We start from the raw sequence: 14,909 nt of genomic DNA on the forward strand, positions 1-14,909 counted from the left end.
GCAATTGCAGGAATGCAGTGAGGATGAAGAGGACAGGGAGTGCCTCAAACAGGCCATCACTGCCCTCCTGAACCTGCAGTGCAGCATGGAGCGCATTTACAGCAAGCACTCGCCGCGGCGCCGGCCTGGGTAAGCACCCCAGGGCTGCCAGGCAGGGACAGAATCCCCTTGTCCTGGCTGAAAATATCTCCATTTCCTTTCCATGGCATTTCTTGTTGCCAGTTTGCTTTGTAGATGGAGCAGCAGCCCAAAATCTTCACGCCCTGCTTGTAAGAATAATGTGAATATTTTACCCTTTCCAGCCAAAGCGATGCACGTGGCTTAGTTGGAATTTGATAAGGGCAAAAAAATAATGATTTAAGCAATTAATTCTGTTGATTATTTAGTCTTTTTGGAATAATGGCAAATATGGAATGTGCCCATTATGACTTTTTTGTGTCCTCCCTCCAAGGGAGCCCATCTGCCGCTTCTATCACCGCCAGATCCGAAGCAAACACTTGGCCATCAAGAAAATGAACGAAATCCAAAAAAACATCGACGGCTGGGAAGGCAAAGACATCGGCCAGTGCTGCAACGAGTTCATCATGGAAGGAGCCCTGACCAAAATCGGCGCCAAGCACGAGCGCCACATCTTCCTGTTCGACGGTCTGATGATCAGCTGCAAAACCAACCACGGGCAGTCGCGGCTGCCCGGCTACAGCAGCGCCGAGTACCGGCTGAAGGAGAAGCTGGTGATGAGGAAGGTGCAGGTGGTGGACAGGGAGGACACGGCGGAGTACAGGCACGCCTTCGAGCTGGTGTCCAGGGACGAGAGCGGCGCGCTGTTCGCCGCCAGGACGGCCGAGGAGAAGAGCGCCTGGATGGCGGCGCTGGTGTCGCTGCAGTACCGCAGCACCCTGGACAGGATGCTGGACTCGGTGCTGCTGCAGGAGGAGAAGGAGCAGCCCCTGAGGCTGCCCAGCCCCAGCGTCTATCGCTTCGTGGTGGAGGATTCCCAGGAGAACATCGTGTTCGAGGAGAACCTGCAGAGCAGGAACGGCATTCCCATCATCAAAGGAGGCACGGTGGTGAAGCTGATCGAGAGGTTGACCTACCACATGTATGCAGGTGAGATTGGCTTTGTTCCTGGCTGGTTGATTTGGTACCTAGAAAAGGGTCGGCAGTAAAATTGGGAATTGTAAATTTGTGTAAAATTGGGAATTGTAGTTCAATCAGGAATCGTAATTCAAAATTGTCGTTGAGGTTTCTCAGTGGGATCTGACACTGGGCTGTCTCACAGCCTTGTGAGCACAGCAGAGAAATCTGAAATGTCACCCTGGAGAAACAGTCAATCCAGAGTACTGAAAATTTACTGTATTGTAATTGAAAATTCACAAATTGTAAATTGTAATTCACAATTACATATTCCCAAGCAACTGCTATTTGTAAAGATATATATACATAAAAAGACATATATCTTCACTATTAATAAATATATATATATATAAAGACATGTCTTCACTATTAATATATATATAAAGATATATCTTCACTATTAATATATATAAAGATATATCTTCACTATTAATAAATATGTAAATAAATATATATCTTCACTATTAATAAATATATATAAAGATATGTCTATATAATGACATATATAGATATATCTTCACTATTCATGAAGATATATATAAAGATATATATAAAGATATGTTTTTACTATTCATAAATATATATATAAAGATATGTCTTTACTATTCATAAATATATGTATAAAGATATGTCTATATAATGACATATAGATATAGATATAGCTTTACTATTCATGAAGGTATATATAAAGGTATGTTTTACTATTCATAAAAATATATATATAAAGATATATCTTTACTATTAATAAAGATACATATAAAGATTCATATAGTAAAGGTGTATCTTTACTATTCATTGAGATATATATACATTAAAATATGTATAAAGATATATCTTTTGTATTCATCAAGATATTCTTTATTTGTAAAGAATAAAGCCATGAAAAAAGGATTTTTTCTCCTCTTCCAAAAAAATCCCTCTAGCCTAACAAAAAAAGACTTCTCACCCTAAAGTAAATTTAAAAAAAAAATTATTCATAAGTTAATAGAAGTTAAAATTAATTTTAAATTAGGTTAATAATAATAAGTAAAAATAATTATAAGTTAATACTAGGGTAAAATTATTCTTAAGTTAGTAACTAAAATATTTCTCTTAAAATAAGTTAAAATTAATTATAAGTTAATAATAATAAAAAATTAACAATAAGTTAAAATTATTCTTAAGTTAATAACTAAAATATTTGTGTATAATACTATTTTTAAAAAGTAGTCTGAAAGTTTTATTCTAAATTTATTATTCCTCTGTATTATTAATAAAAGTTTTCTTTACACCCTTTAAGTTTTAAACCTGCCTTACTTTTACTCCTAATCCTATATCACAACAAAAAATAAATATATTTAAAATAACTAAATCTAAATCACTACAGTGAGAAAATTAATCCTTTTATCTTTATTTTGCTGGGCTTTTTTCTGCTTGTAATGGTATGTAAAATAAGATATGCAGGGAATAAAACTATATTATTAAATCACCTGGCTTTACAGGCAAAGCTGCAAGAAAATTTTGCGTATGCCAACCTTTCATCCCCTAAAAAAACCCCAAAACTGTTTCCATTTATTTTATTTTTGCCCCTGGACAAAAACCCACTGCTGCCATTTCCTTATTCCATTCTCCAGATCCTAATTTCGTTCGGACCTTCCTGACCACCTACCGCTCCTTCTGCAAGCCCCAGGAGCTGCTGAGTTTGCTGATAGAGAGGTGAGGATCCTTTCTGAAGGCATGGAGGAGCTTTGGAATCCCAGAATGATTTAAGAAAGAGCCTTAAAATCCATCCAGTGTCACCCTTGTCATGGCAGGGACACTTCTCATTGTCCAGCCTGGCCTTGGGCACTGCCAGGGATGGAACAGTCACAGCTGCTCTGGGAATTTTATTCCAGGCCATCCTCATAGCCAGGAATTTTTTCTTCAAATCCCATCTAACCCTCCTCTTTCTCAGTTTGAATCCTTTCCCCTTGTCCTGTCAGTGCAGTTCCTGATGAGTTTTGTGTGTTCAGAATCACAGAACATCCCAAATCAGAAGCTGCAAAGATCAGGGATTCCAACTGCTCCTTTTTTACTTGGGATCCCAGTGTCAAATTTCAGTGTTTCAGTGAAATTTGTCAACCAGTTACTTTAAAACAATGATCCAGATTTTCAGTGCAAGCTTCCTTTTCCCAGTTTAAATGAAAAACCTGAATGAGGTTTCTGAGTTGCAGCACCTGGTGTGCCTGGGCTGTGGGTGGTGATGTTGGGAACTGCTAAACTGGCTCATGAGAGAGCTGAGTGCACCCAAATTTCAATGGAAATAAGCACAGGAATGTTCCAGGCACTTTGTTTGATGGCACAGAATTAAGGTAAACAGCATTTTAATGCAGTATGTTAAAGCTGCTCTTAAGCTCTCATCTAATCTTCCCTTAATCAAGTCAGCAGATCCTTAAAAACCTTCTATCCCAGTCTAGACATGGTGTGATGAGCAGAGGAGCAGTGAATTAGCAGGGTGTGGAGCTGGGGAGGAGGGAATTCCAGGCAAACAGGATGGCAGAGGAGCACCTGATTCTCCTCACACTCTGAATTCATGTAAACACATTTCTGTAAATGTTGCATCCCAGAAATCTGGGAGTTTTGAGCTTTCTGTGCAGTCAGACACTGACCCCCTAGAGAACACTGCTTGTGACCTGAGGCCTTGGAGAAGCTTCCAAATTTGAGTGATGGAGTTAAAATCATGGGTGTGTAGTTAAAATAGAAGTGTGTGGTGGAAGGTTTTAAATTTAAGGGTTTTAGAATATAGTAATAGGTATGGGACAAGATGCAGGATTTTGGGTTGTGGTTTTTTTGGTGTTCATCTTCCTTCTTCTTCCTGGTTTCAGGCAGTTTCTGGTTGGTCAGTCAGTGTCACACTGAGGGTCACGGGAATTTGGTTATTGGGTTAAAAGCATAAATAATATAGGTGTTAATTCTCTAGTGGACTGTTTGGCCTTAAAAGACCTTGTAGCAGCTGGATCTTCCTCCACTTTGCTTGCTTCTAGCAGGTACCCAGAAGTGCTGCTGAGCTTTCTGTAGTTTAGATAAGATTTAATAAACAACCAAGCCCAAACACAAGAAAATCCATTTCTTTTGTGTGTTTTTTGCTCCTGGCTCTGAGTGAAGGCAGAAGAGACTGAGACAAAGCAGTGATTAAGTGGTGCAGAGCTCCCAGCAGTGTTGCATGCAAGCTGCAGGTTCTGCATGGAGGGTTTGTGCTTTGTGTTTGCCCAGGTTTGAGATCCCAGAGCCCGAGCCCACGGAGGCAGACAGGCTGGCCATGGAGAAGGGAGAGCAGCCCATCAGCGCCGACCTCAAACGCTTCCGCAAGGAATACGTGCAGCCCGTGCAGCTCAGGTGTGTGGGGGACCTGTGGGACCTCTGTGTGACATCTGTGTGTGTGTGACCTGTGTGGGACATCTGTGTGACCTCTGTGTGTGTGTGACCTCTGTGTGTGTGTGACCTGTGTGTGACCTCTGTGTGTGTCTCTGTGTGTGTGTGCTTTGTGTGTGTGTGTGACCTGTGTGTGACCTGTGTGTGTGTGTGTGACCTCTGTGTGACCTCTGTGTGTGTGTGACCTCTGTGTGTGTGTGACCTGTGTGTGACCTCTGTGTGTGTCTCTGTGTGTGTGTGCTTTGTGTGTGTGTGTGACCTGTGTGTGACCTGTGTGTGTGTGTGTGACCTCTGTGTGACATCTGTGTGTGTGTGACCTCTGTGTGTGTCTCTGTGTGTATGTGCTCTGTGTGTGTGTGTGGCCTCTGAGTGTCTGTGTGTGTGTGTGTGTGTGTGTGCCCTCTGTGTGTGTGTGTGTTTGTGTATCTGTGTGTGTGTGCCCTCTGTGTGTGTGTGTTTGTGTATCTGTGTGTGTGTGCCCTCTGTGTGTGTGTATGCCCTGTGTGTGTCTGTGTGCATGTCTGTGTCTGTGTGCCGTGTCTGTCTGTACGTGTCTGTGTCTGTGTGTGTGTCTCTGTGTGCCCTCTGTGTGTCTGTGTGTGTGTGTCTGTGTCTGTGTGCCCTGTGTGTGTCTGTGTTTGTGTGTCCGTGTGTCTGTCTGTGTGTCTGTGTCTGTGTGCCCTCTGTGTGTGACCTCTGTGTGTGTGTATGTGACCTGTGTGTGTGTGTGTGTGTGTGTGTGTGTGTGTGTCTGTCTGTCTCTGTGTGTGTATGTGTCTGTGTGCCCTGTGTGTGTCTGTGTGCCCTGTGTGTGTGTGTCTGTGTGCCCTGTGTGTGTCTGTCCGTGTGTCTGTGTCTGTCTGTCTGTGTGTTCCCTCTGTGGTGCCCCAGCACTGAGAGCCTGGCCAGCCCTGCCCTGGCACTGCCAGGCTGCAGTGCCCTCCCTGCCCTCCCTGTCCCCAGCTCCTGCAGTCCCCAATCTCTGCTGGGGACTGCAGCCATGCCTGCCAGCAGCTCAGTGTCCCAGTGCTGCCCTGCTGAGTGCCAGCAGTGCTGGAGCTGGCCCAGCTGGGATCCCACCCACGGGCCCTGTGGCTGAGGGGCTGGAGCTCAGAGCAGGGCTGGCCAGGCTCTCAATGCATTCCTTGTTCCCAGGCCCTGGGAAGATAATTCCTCTGCTCCCAGTTTTCCAGCCCTGCTGGTGTTTCACTCCCTTTCCCAGCCCGTGGATGTGTTTGCTCACAGACAGGGAGACTCTTGTCTGTGCTGCTCATTGCAGTGGGCTGCAGGGAATCTTCAAGGTCTTGCTGACCCAGCTAATTTGGGGAACAATTAAGCATTTCTAGCATGAATGAGAGTAATTGTTGTCCTGATTGGGGATCGAGACAGCAGGAGGAGACACAGATCACAACCAGTGTTTGCTTGAGCAACTTCTATTCATTACACTGATGAGTAACATCAAGATGTTCCTATTAATTGCACATTAATATTACTATGAATATTAATTCTACTAATAGTAGTTAACACTACTAATTACACAGAACACTCTGCTCCCACACATTTCTGTTGGAGCAACAGCAGCTGACTCACACTGACATGCCAGTACCTCCAAGGTGCTCAGAAAGTCACTCAGAGGTCCCATTTCTATCAGACACCTGTGTGCATATATATATAAAAGATAAATATATGAGTAACCCTGTAGTTTTCCTTGACACAGAGCTGCCACCACCTTCTTGAACATGATCCAAGTCCCACAATCTCAGTGTAACCTTGATACTCCTGTGAGCTGCTGGCCTTGGGCAGCTTCTCAGGCCCTTGCTGTTCCCACTTTATCAGCTCCTGTGGTTTCAGCAGGACCAGGAGTCTCCACAGTTATCAGTTCCTGGGAGAGCAGCCTCTCAGCTCATGATTTCCCTGCTTTTGCTGTTTTCTAGGAGCTCTTTATGATCCATACTGTGCATTTCCAGTAGCTTGAAGCTGTCTTAGAGCTGAAAATGAGTGACTTGGAGCTGTTGGGTGCATAAACTCAGCACCTTGTGCATTCCAATATTGTTAAAAACATTGATTTCTGCCTCAGAGACTGGAGTTTGGGAAGAAGGTGGAGAATTGAAGGTGTTTATCCCTTCCTTCCCTGCCTCCCTCCACTCTCCATCTTGTGGAAAATGCTGTGGATGCAGTGGCCAGGCATGGAAAGGGTTGGGCACAAATAAATGCCTGGGAAAGAGGAGGAGCTCAGCTGGAAGTGCAGATCCAGGCACTCTCTGGCTTTCCCAGTGTTCTCACCACAGCATCTCAAGGGCAGAGATGGATTAGATAAAATCCTGTTACAGGAAACCTGGATTAAAACTTTGCCTCTTGGAAGGTGCCAGTGATTTCCAGCCTGAATCATCTGTTTGGGCAGCAATTCTTTTATGGGATAAACCTTATTTTTTACCTTGCACACTGGGAAGAGGAGAGTTAAATTTGAATTTTCCATGTGACATGAGGATGTCCTTCATTTGTCCTCAAGGTAGGGCTGATTTTTGCTCAGGTGATAAATTGCACCTGGATACATCAAAGTGTTGAAGGTGTGAGCTCAGCTTGTTTACCTGAAGAAGAGACAGAGCAGTTTTTTATTCTGATTTATCCTGAGTGCTGAAGGCTGAAAAGCAGCTGGAGTTCACTTTTAGAAACTGATTTATTAATGATTTGTCTAAGAAAGAGTAGAGAAAAATTAAGAGAAAATTTAGTGCTATCCTTAAAGGATGTACTGGATCTAATTAGGCCTTTTGGGTCATTAAAAATTGTGTAAGTAAGGCAGTAACAACAACTTTGAAGCTGAAATTTGTGTGTAGGAAAGAAAAAGTGACAAATTTGCTTTTTAGCAAGTGGGAGATCCTAATTAGCTTCTTCATTAAAAAAAAAAAAAAACACATCAAGAAAATAAAGAAAATTACAAGCAAAATTAGAAATACCAATTTTATCTGATTTTGCTAAGTTTCTTCCTCTTCTGAAACCATCTCAACACTGGCAATTTTATATTAGATTTTAAAATAGCACCAAGCCATATTTATGCTAAAATCATTCTTTGAAACCTAAAAATGAGGTTTTAAATGCCAAGCTCAATCTTTGCTCTGCTCCTTTGCCCTTGTGTATTCTGAGAGTCACCAACTACATGAAGCTGTAACTTGAGTTCTGTGAGATTGTGGTTCATTGATATGGGATAATCCATGGAAGTCCTTAAAAAGAAACTGAATCTTTTTTTCCTCTTTCCTCAGAATATTGAATGTTTTCCGGCACTGGGTCGAGCACCATTTTTATGATTTTGAGAGGGACCTGGAGCTGCTGGAGAGGCTGGAGACCTTCATTTCCAGTGTCAGAGGTGCTGTAAGGGGGGGGTCCTGTTCCCTTGCCACATTTTGGAACTTCCCAGTCTGATCCTGATGGGTTTTAGGCCTGAGAATACCTTTGCACACATGAGTAATTTTAATGCCTTTAATTGAGCTGTTTATGAGACTCTCCTTTTCATCAGGCAGCTTTGGCCTGGAGCCTAAACAGCTCCTAAAAATGATTTCAAGCATCAGGATAATAAAACTTGAAATTTATTTCCTTCTGGAAAGTATGGTCATCCTTGCCTGACTCTGTAATTCAGAGTCACCTTCCCCTTCTTCATAGACAATTCCTTCCCTTTTGCTTACTGAGGTTTTTCCATCCTGATTTTTGCCATTTATATAAAATTCCAACTGCAAATCATTATCCTTTTAGAAGAGGATATTGGACCCATTTGATATCTCTTCTTTATGAACTAGATTGTTTTGGCAGCCTCTATGGAGGGCAGCAGTTGTTGGCATGTTTAATCCTTATCCTGGCAATTCTAGGTTTTCATTTTCAGAGTGCCAGGCCTTACATTAGGCAGCATAATTCTGATACAATTAAAAGGTCCTGGACACAGTCTCATTTTTTTTCCACATCAAAACTGTCAGAGGATGTGGTTAACTAGAACTGGTTTCACATGTGTTTATTTGTCAGCTGATACAGGTGCAAAAACCCATAAGAAAAAAATAGACAAATACAAACCTGATTAATTTACATGCAGAAATGCAGAATTCTCAGTGTACATTCATATTTTTGGAGGAGTTGGTTTCACTAAATTACCAAAAGTCCTTTAAAATCATGGATTCTCAGAGTGGTTTGGGTTGAGCTTAAAGCCCATCCAGTCCCACCCCTGCCATGGCAGGGACACCTGCCACTGTCCCAGGCTGCTCCAGGCCCTGACCTTGGACACTTCCAGGGACACACAGCTGCTCTGGGATCCCCACTCTCCCAGCCAGGAATTCCCAATTCCCAATATCCCATCCATCTCTGCCAGTTTGAATCCATTTCCCTCTGTCCTGTCACTCCATCCCTTATCCTAAATCCCTCCAGCCTGAGCTCCAGTTCCCAAATAAATTTCTTTACAAACTCTCCCCAGAAATTGCTCTATAACATTGACATTTATGAAAGAATGAATTTATTAAAAAACAATACTTGTGTTGTGACCCAATACCAGAGGTATAAGGAATGCTTTAACCCTTCCCTCTTGTCCCTATCCTATTGGCAAAGAGTCAAATTCCTCTCCTTGACCTTTTCCTAGAAAAGACCATTATCTGAGATTCTCCTACTCTTTTGCCTTGGGACCACGATGAAATAAACTACAAATATTGAGAAAGGCAAGGAGCCTCTTCTGAACCTTTGTTTATCCCCTGCAGTGCCTAACTGCTCCTTACAGGTAGATAGGAAGGAGTTACAGCATATTGCACACCTGTAACAAGATTCATGCATTTCCCCCTCTCTTTGACTTGTAATTTAACCCTCCCCTCCATCACTTTAAAACCTAAACTAAAACACCATAAAAACACTTTCTGCACGGGGTTTTGTTTGATTGTAGCGATTTCTCTTCTACAGGAAAATCCATGAAGAAGTGGGTGGAGTCTATAGCTAAAATCATCAAGAGGAAGAAAGCGCAGGCAGACGGAGTGAGCCACAACATCACGTTTGAGAGCGCGCCGCCGCCGCTGGAGTGGCACCTGTGGCGCGCGGGGCACAGCGAGGGGCTGGAGCTGATGACCCTGCACCCCATCGAGATCGGCCGGCAGCTCACCCTGCTCGAGTCTGAGCTCTACAGGTGGGGATGGGGGGGATCAGGGCTTAACCTGCTCCAGTCTGAGCTCTACAGGTGGGGATGGGGGGGATCAGGGTGAGCCCTGCTCGAGTCTGAGCTTTACAGGTGGGGGAGCCTGGAGGGGGCTCAGGGCTTAACCTGCTCCAGTCTGAGCTCTACAGGTGGGGATGGGGGGGCTCAGGGCTTAACCTGCTCCAGTCTGAGCTCTACAGGTGGGGATGGGGGGGGAGAGTGAGCCCTGCTCGAGTCTGAGCTCTACAGGTGGGGATGGGGGATCAGGGCTCACCCTGCTCGAGTCTGAGCTCTACAGGTGGGGGAGCCTGGAGGGGGCTCAGGGCTTAACCTGCTCCAGTCTGAGCTCTCCAGGTGGGGATGGGGGGGATCAGGGTGAGCCCTGCTCAGTCTGAGCTCTACAGGTGGGGATGGGGGGGGAGAGCTCACCCTGCTCGAGTCTGAGCTCTACAGGTGGGGGAGCCTGGGGGGGGCTCAGGGCTTAACCTGCTCCAGTCTGAGCTCTACAGGTGGGGATGGGGGGGCTCAGGGCTCACCCTGCTCCAGTCTGAGCTCTACAGGTGGGGATGGGGGATCAGGGCTCACCCTGCTCCAGTCTGAGCTCTACAGGTGGGGATGGGGGGGCTCAGGGCTTAACCTGCTCGAGTCTGAGCTCTACAGGTGGGGATGGGGGATCAGGGCTCACCCTGCTCAGTCTGAGCTCTACAGGTGGGGATGGGGGGGGAGAGTGAGCCCTGCTCAGTCTGAGCTCTACAGGTGGGGATGGGGGGGATCAGGGTGAGCCCTGCTCAGTCTGAGCTCTACAGGTGGGGATGGGGGGGAGAGTGAGCCCTGCTCAGTCTGAGCTCTACAGGTGGGGGAGCCTGGAGGGGGATCAGGGCTCACCCTGCTCCAGTCTGAGCTCTACAGGTGGGGATGGGGGGGGAGAGTGAGCCCTGCTCAGTCTGAGCTCTACAGGTGGGGATGGGGGATCAGGGCTCACCCTGCTCAGTCTGAGCTCTACAGGTGGGGATGGGGGGGATCAGGGTGAGCCCTGCTCAGTCTGAGCTCTACAGGTGGGGATGGGGGGGCTCAGGGTTCACCCTGCTCAGTCTGAGCTCTACAGGTGGGGGAGCCTGGAGGGGGCTCAGGGCTTAACCTGCTCCAGTCTGAGCTCTACAGGTGGGGATGGGGGGGATCAGGGTGAGCCCTGCTCAGTCTGAGCTCTACAGGTGGGGATGGGGGGGGAGAGTGAGACCTGCTCAGTCTGAGCTCTACAGGTGGGGATGGGGGGGATCAGGGCTCAACCTGCTCCAGTCTGAGCTCTACAGGTGGGGATGGGGGGGAGAGTGAGCCCTGCTCAGTCTGAGCTCTACAGGTGGGGATGGGGGGGACCAGGGCTCACCCTGCTCCAGTCTGAGCTCTACAGGTGGGGATGGGGGGGACCAGGGCTCACCCTGCTCGAGTCTGAGCTCTACAGGTGGGGGAGCCTGGAGGGGGCTCAGGGCTTAACCTGCTCCAGTCTGAGCTCTCCAGGTGGGGATGGGGGGGATCAGGGTGAGCCCTGCTCAGTCTGAGCTCTACAGGTGGGGATGGGGGGGGAGAGCTCACCCTGCTCGAGTCTGAGCTCTACAGGTGGGGGAGCCTGGAGGGGGCTCAGGGCTCATCCTGCTCCAGTCTGAGCTCTACAGGTGGGGATGGGGGTGCAGGGTGAGCCCTGCTCCAGTCTGAGCTCTACAGGTGGGGGAGCTTGGGGGGGCAGGGCTGTCCCAGGCTGAAGGGTCTCCTTAGATCTGAGATCATCTCAGAGGGATATGCAGTGGGTTAAATCCTGGTTTTCCCCAAGCAGCCAATGGGGGGTTGTAGAAGATGTTACACTCCCTAAAGCATACCCCTGGGATGCCATCCCATGAAACAAATTCCTTCAAACAACCCCCCCCCTCCCTTACCCAAAACCCTGTTATCTCTTAGGATTTCTGTTGGCTCTTAAAGTCACAAGTTAATTGGTTCTTTTCTTCCTTAGAGCTTTAAGATAATTGGTTAGTTTGTAAGTTGTAGTTTTTATTGGTTAGAAACTCAATCCTCTGGAAACCTATATAAAGCCTTTTGTTATCTGATACAATTAGATGGTTGTTAGCATCTCCCTTCAAAGACAGTAAAGTTATCTTCAGAACTTTTGCTCCCCAGGGTTGGAAAGCACCCAGCTCTAAAAACAGCTACAAGGGATTGCTGGAGATGGTTTCAGAGGTTTCAAGGATTGTTTGTTGTTTTTTATCTCAGCTGGGCATCCAGGGTGGACTCTGCCTGGTGAAGGCAGGGTTTAGTTTATATAGTCTAGATTAGGTGCTACATGTTTATAACAATTTTCCAATACAATACAATCTTGTTAAATGGTCCAGCCCTGTCCCCATCCAATCTAAAGTGCCAGCATGTCACCCAGCATGGATGACAGGGACAAGAAGGAGGAAGAGGTATTCACACCCCAAATTCTCCATCTTGGCCACGTGTCCCTTATCATAAACATTCCCAAAAGTCTGTTTATCTATGTTCTAAAAGTGTCATTTACACTTTACTAATTTTGGTGGCTTGTGTCCATTCCCTCTGTTGTTGGTAATTCCCCCCAGGGGTTGGAATTCAGCACCTGAGACACCAGGGTCTCACTCAGGAGTCTTTGAGACCCTCACCAGGGGGTTTGAGACCCCCAAGGAGGCCAGGGGGACACCCTGGGCTCCCACAAGGACAAACTCAGGAGCTCTCTGTGTTCTGCTTGATGTTTGCAGTTTATTGCACAGGGTGTGGGTACAAAGGGCCCTGCAGGAGCTCCAGCCACAGCTCAGAGCAGGGCAGAGAGTGAGTGGGGGGCAGGAGCTCTAAGAGATAAGAGAGGGAGGTAAGAGAGAGAATTTCCCCTTTACAACACAATAAATCTTCTTCCATGTTGAATATTCTAATTTCCACTAACCAATCTAATACAAGATACAAATTTTCTAACATTTGCATACAGCCTATAGGAATTGCTACATTACCATGTTTTACTGCTTTCTTCTCTCTAAACCTTCTCTGGGACCCCTCCTGTCATGCCTGGAGAGGGTCTCTGCTGCTCTCTGGTATTTGCAGCATCTGGTGTTACCTTAGCAAAGGGAGGAGACCTTCAAGCATCCACACTGCTGCTCTCAGCCACTCAGTCAAAAACTGCTTCCATTTCTATCTCATTATGGTTTCCATATTCTCAAAATCTTCTGCTAGGCAATCATATTTATAATGTTTTCCAGATTCATCCTTCCAAACATACAGGCAGGCTGAGCTCCCACCCCTTTCTGTTTGGTTATTTCACACCCCCCCCCCCCAAAAGTAAAATGCTCCTCATTCACAGAATCAGTCAAAAATACCCCATGGATTGCAGAGTTTATAGGGAGGGGTTTTGGTGCTGTTGGCTCAGTGGTAAAATAGGCAAAGGAGTGGGAAAAAGAGGTTTTAGTTCTGTGTCAGATTTGTGACAACAGAAATGCAGGGAGTGTAATTCAGGAGTCTGTCATGGTTTAGGGCAGATTTGGGAGAAAAACAATTTTTTTCTCTCCTTCCCTTCACTCCTGGAACCAGTGTTAAAGCTGCAAAACTCAGTATTCAACAGAATGGACAATTGGGGATAAACACATCATAAAAAGTCACCCTAAGACAGTCTTACAAAATTCAAATTATAAAATCCTATGCTGGCTTCAGTGGCAGGAGGTTGAAACCAACCAGTTGCTGCAAGTGCTTCACCTTCCTATTTTTGATTTTGAACTTTTTGAAAAGTTGTTTTCTTGCCCTTTCAGAAAATTAAACTCACTCCTTTGTAATTTTCTTATCTGAAAATACTTTTTCAAAATTATCCAACTTCAATTAAGATAAAAATGTATTTCTTTCTGTACTCAAGCACTCGTTAAAAAATTGTGTTTTGTAGTAGATTAGTTGGGATTGGATTAGTGAAACACCAAATTGTGATTACAGGGAGAAATAATCTTTTAATGTAAAGACAGAAATTACATTTTTTATTTGTACTGAGTGTTTTGCTCCCTGTTTTGTCATTCCCAGGGCTGTGCAGCCTTCTGAACTCGTTGGTAGTGTGTGGACCAAGGAAGATAAGGAAATTAACTCCCCAAATCTCTTGAAAATGATTCGTCACACTACAAATCTCACCCTGTGGTTTGAAAAGTGAGTGCAGTGCAGTGACATGAACAACTTTTACCCTGGATATTCTCAGGGTTTGCTGCTTTCTTTCTGCCAAATCCTCTCTTGACTTTCCAACTCGAACATATGTGAGATGTGATTACATAAATTTGTACTTGAGATTCTGGAGAGAGAGAGAGAGAGAGAGCCAAAATCTGCATGCTGGATGGGTTTTCATGAAAAAAAAATTGATTTGCTAACTCCCAAAGTGTCAGGTTTTATTTCTCAGTGTTTCTCAAATCCCAATTTTTGATCAGGTGCATTGTGGAAACAGAGAACTTTGAGGAGCGAGTGGCTGTGCTGAGCAGGATCATAGAAATCCTGCAGGTTTTCCAAGACCTCAATAATTTCAATGGTGTTCTGGAGATTGTCAGTGCTGTGAACTCTGTCTCAGTGTACAGGCTGGATCACACATTTGAGGTGAGTTTAGGGCATGGAAAAGGGAATTAAATCAAAATTCACACCTGGGTCGCACACAGAAATCCATTATTGGCAGCAAAACCTCCCTGGAGTAAAACAGAAAAAAAAAAAATTAATAAAATTATTTGAGTTTTGTGTGGCTCTGAAAGGCAGCACAAGGCTTTGAAGTTAAAATCAAATGTTTAATTTTTATTAAAGACCAAATTTTATAACTTTAATGTTAAAATAATCTGGTTTTAGTCATCTCAGGATCCACATGACTGAATTGTTGGGTGCTGTAATCCAGAGCAAAGAGCTTCTTTGAAACTTTCATTTCAATTCCCAAATTTTGCTCAGGGATCCAGGGAATTGCCTTGTATTTGCTAACCATGCTGCTGAGAAGATTTCTATCCCTATTTTTTTTTTTTTTTTTTGACAACTCAGGCACTCCAGGAAAGGAAAAAAAGAGTTTTGGATGAAGCAGTAGAATTAAGCCAAGATCATTTTAAGAAGTATTTAGCTAAGCTCAAGTCAATCAACCCTCCCTGTGTGCCTTTTTTTGGTAAGTGACATCAAATTTTTTATGTGGTGTCACTCTGAAGTTGAGTTTGCTGCAGATGTATGGTTAAAAAATGTTTTGTTTTTT

At 45.0% G+C, this 14,909-nt stretch overlaps 1 protein-coding gene across 1 annotated transcript in view; it reads left to right on the forward strand.

The window, feature by feature from the left end:
* SOS2 (SOS Ras/Rho guanine nucleotide exchange factor 2) overlaps positions 1-14,909 on the forward strand; it is a 49,116-nt gene that overhangs the window by 27,016 nt on the left and 7,191 nt on the right. Inside the window, exons 9-17 of the mRNA XM_079307812.1 lie at positions 2-129; positions 452-1,107; positions 2,748-2,829; positions 4,366-4,488; positions 7,782-7,885; positions 9,448-9,667; positions 13,730-13,849; positions 14,122-14,284; positions 14,708-14,825. Coding sequence (XP_079163938.1) covers positions 2-129; positions 452-1,107; positions 2,748-2,829; positions 4,366-4,488; positions 7,782-7,885; positions 9,448-9,667; positions 13,730-13,849; positions 14,122-14,284; positions 14,708-14,825 — 1,714 coding nt within the window. The remainder of the gene's footprint in view (position 1; positions 130-451; positions 1,108-2,747; positions 2,830-4,365; positions 4,489-7,781; positions 7,886-9,447; positions 9,668-13,729; positions 13,850-14,121; positions 14,285-14,707; positions 14,826-14,909) is intronic.

The sequence above is a fragment of the Erithacus rubecula genome, assembly GCF_903797595.1.
Source record: "Erithacus rubecula genome assembly, chromosome: 6".
Lineage (NCBI taxonomy): Eukaryota > Metazoa > Chordata > Aves > Passeriformes > Muscicapidae > Erithacus > Erithacus rubecula.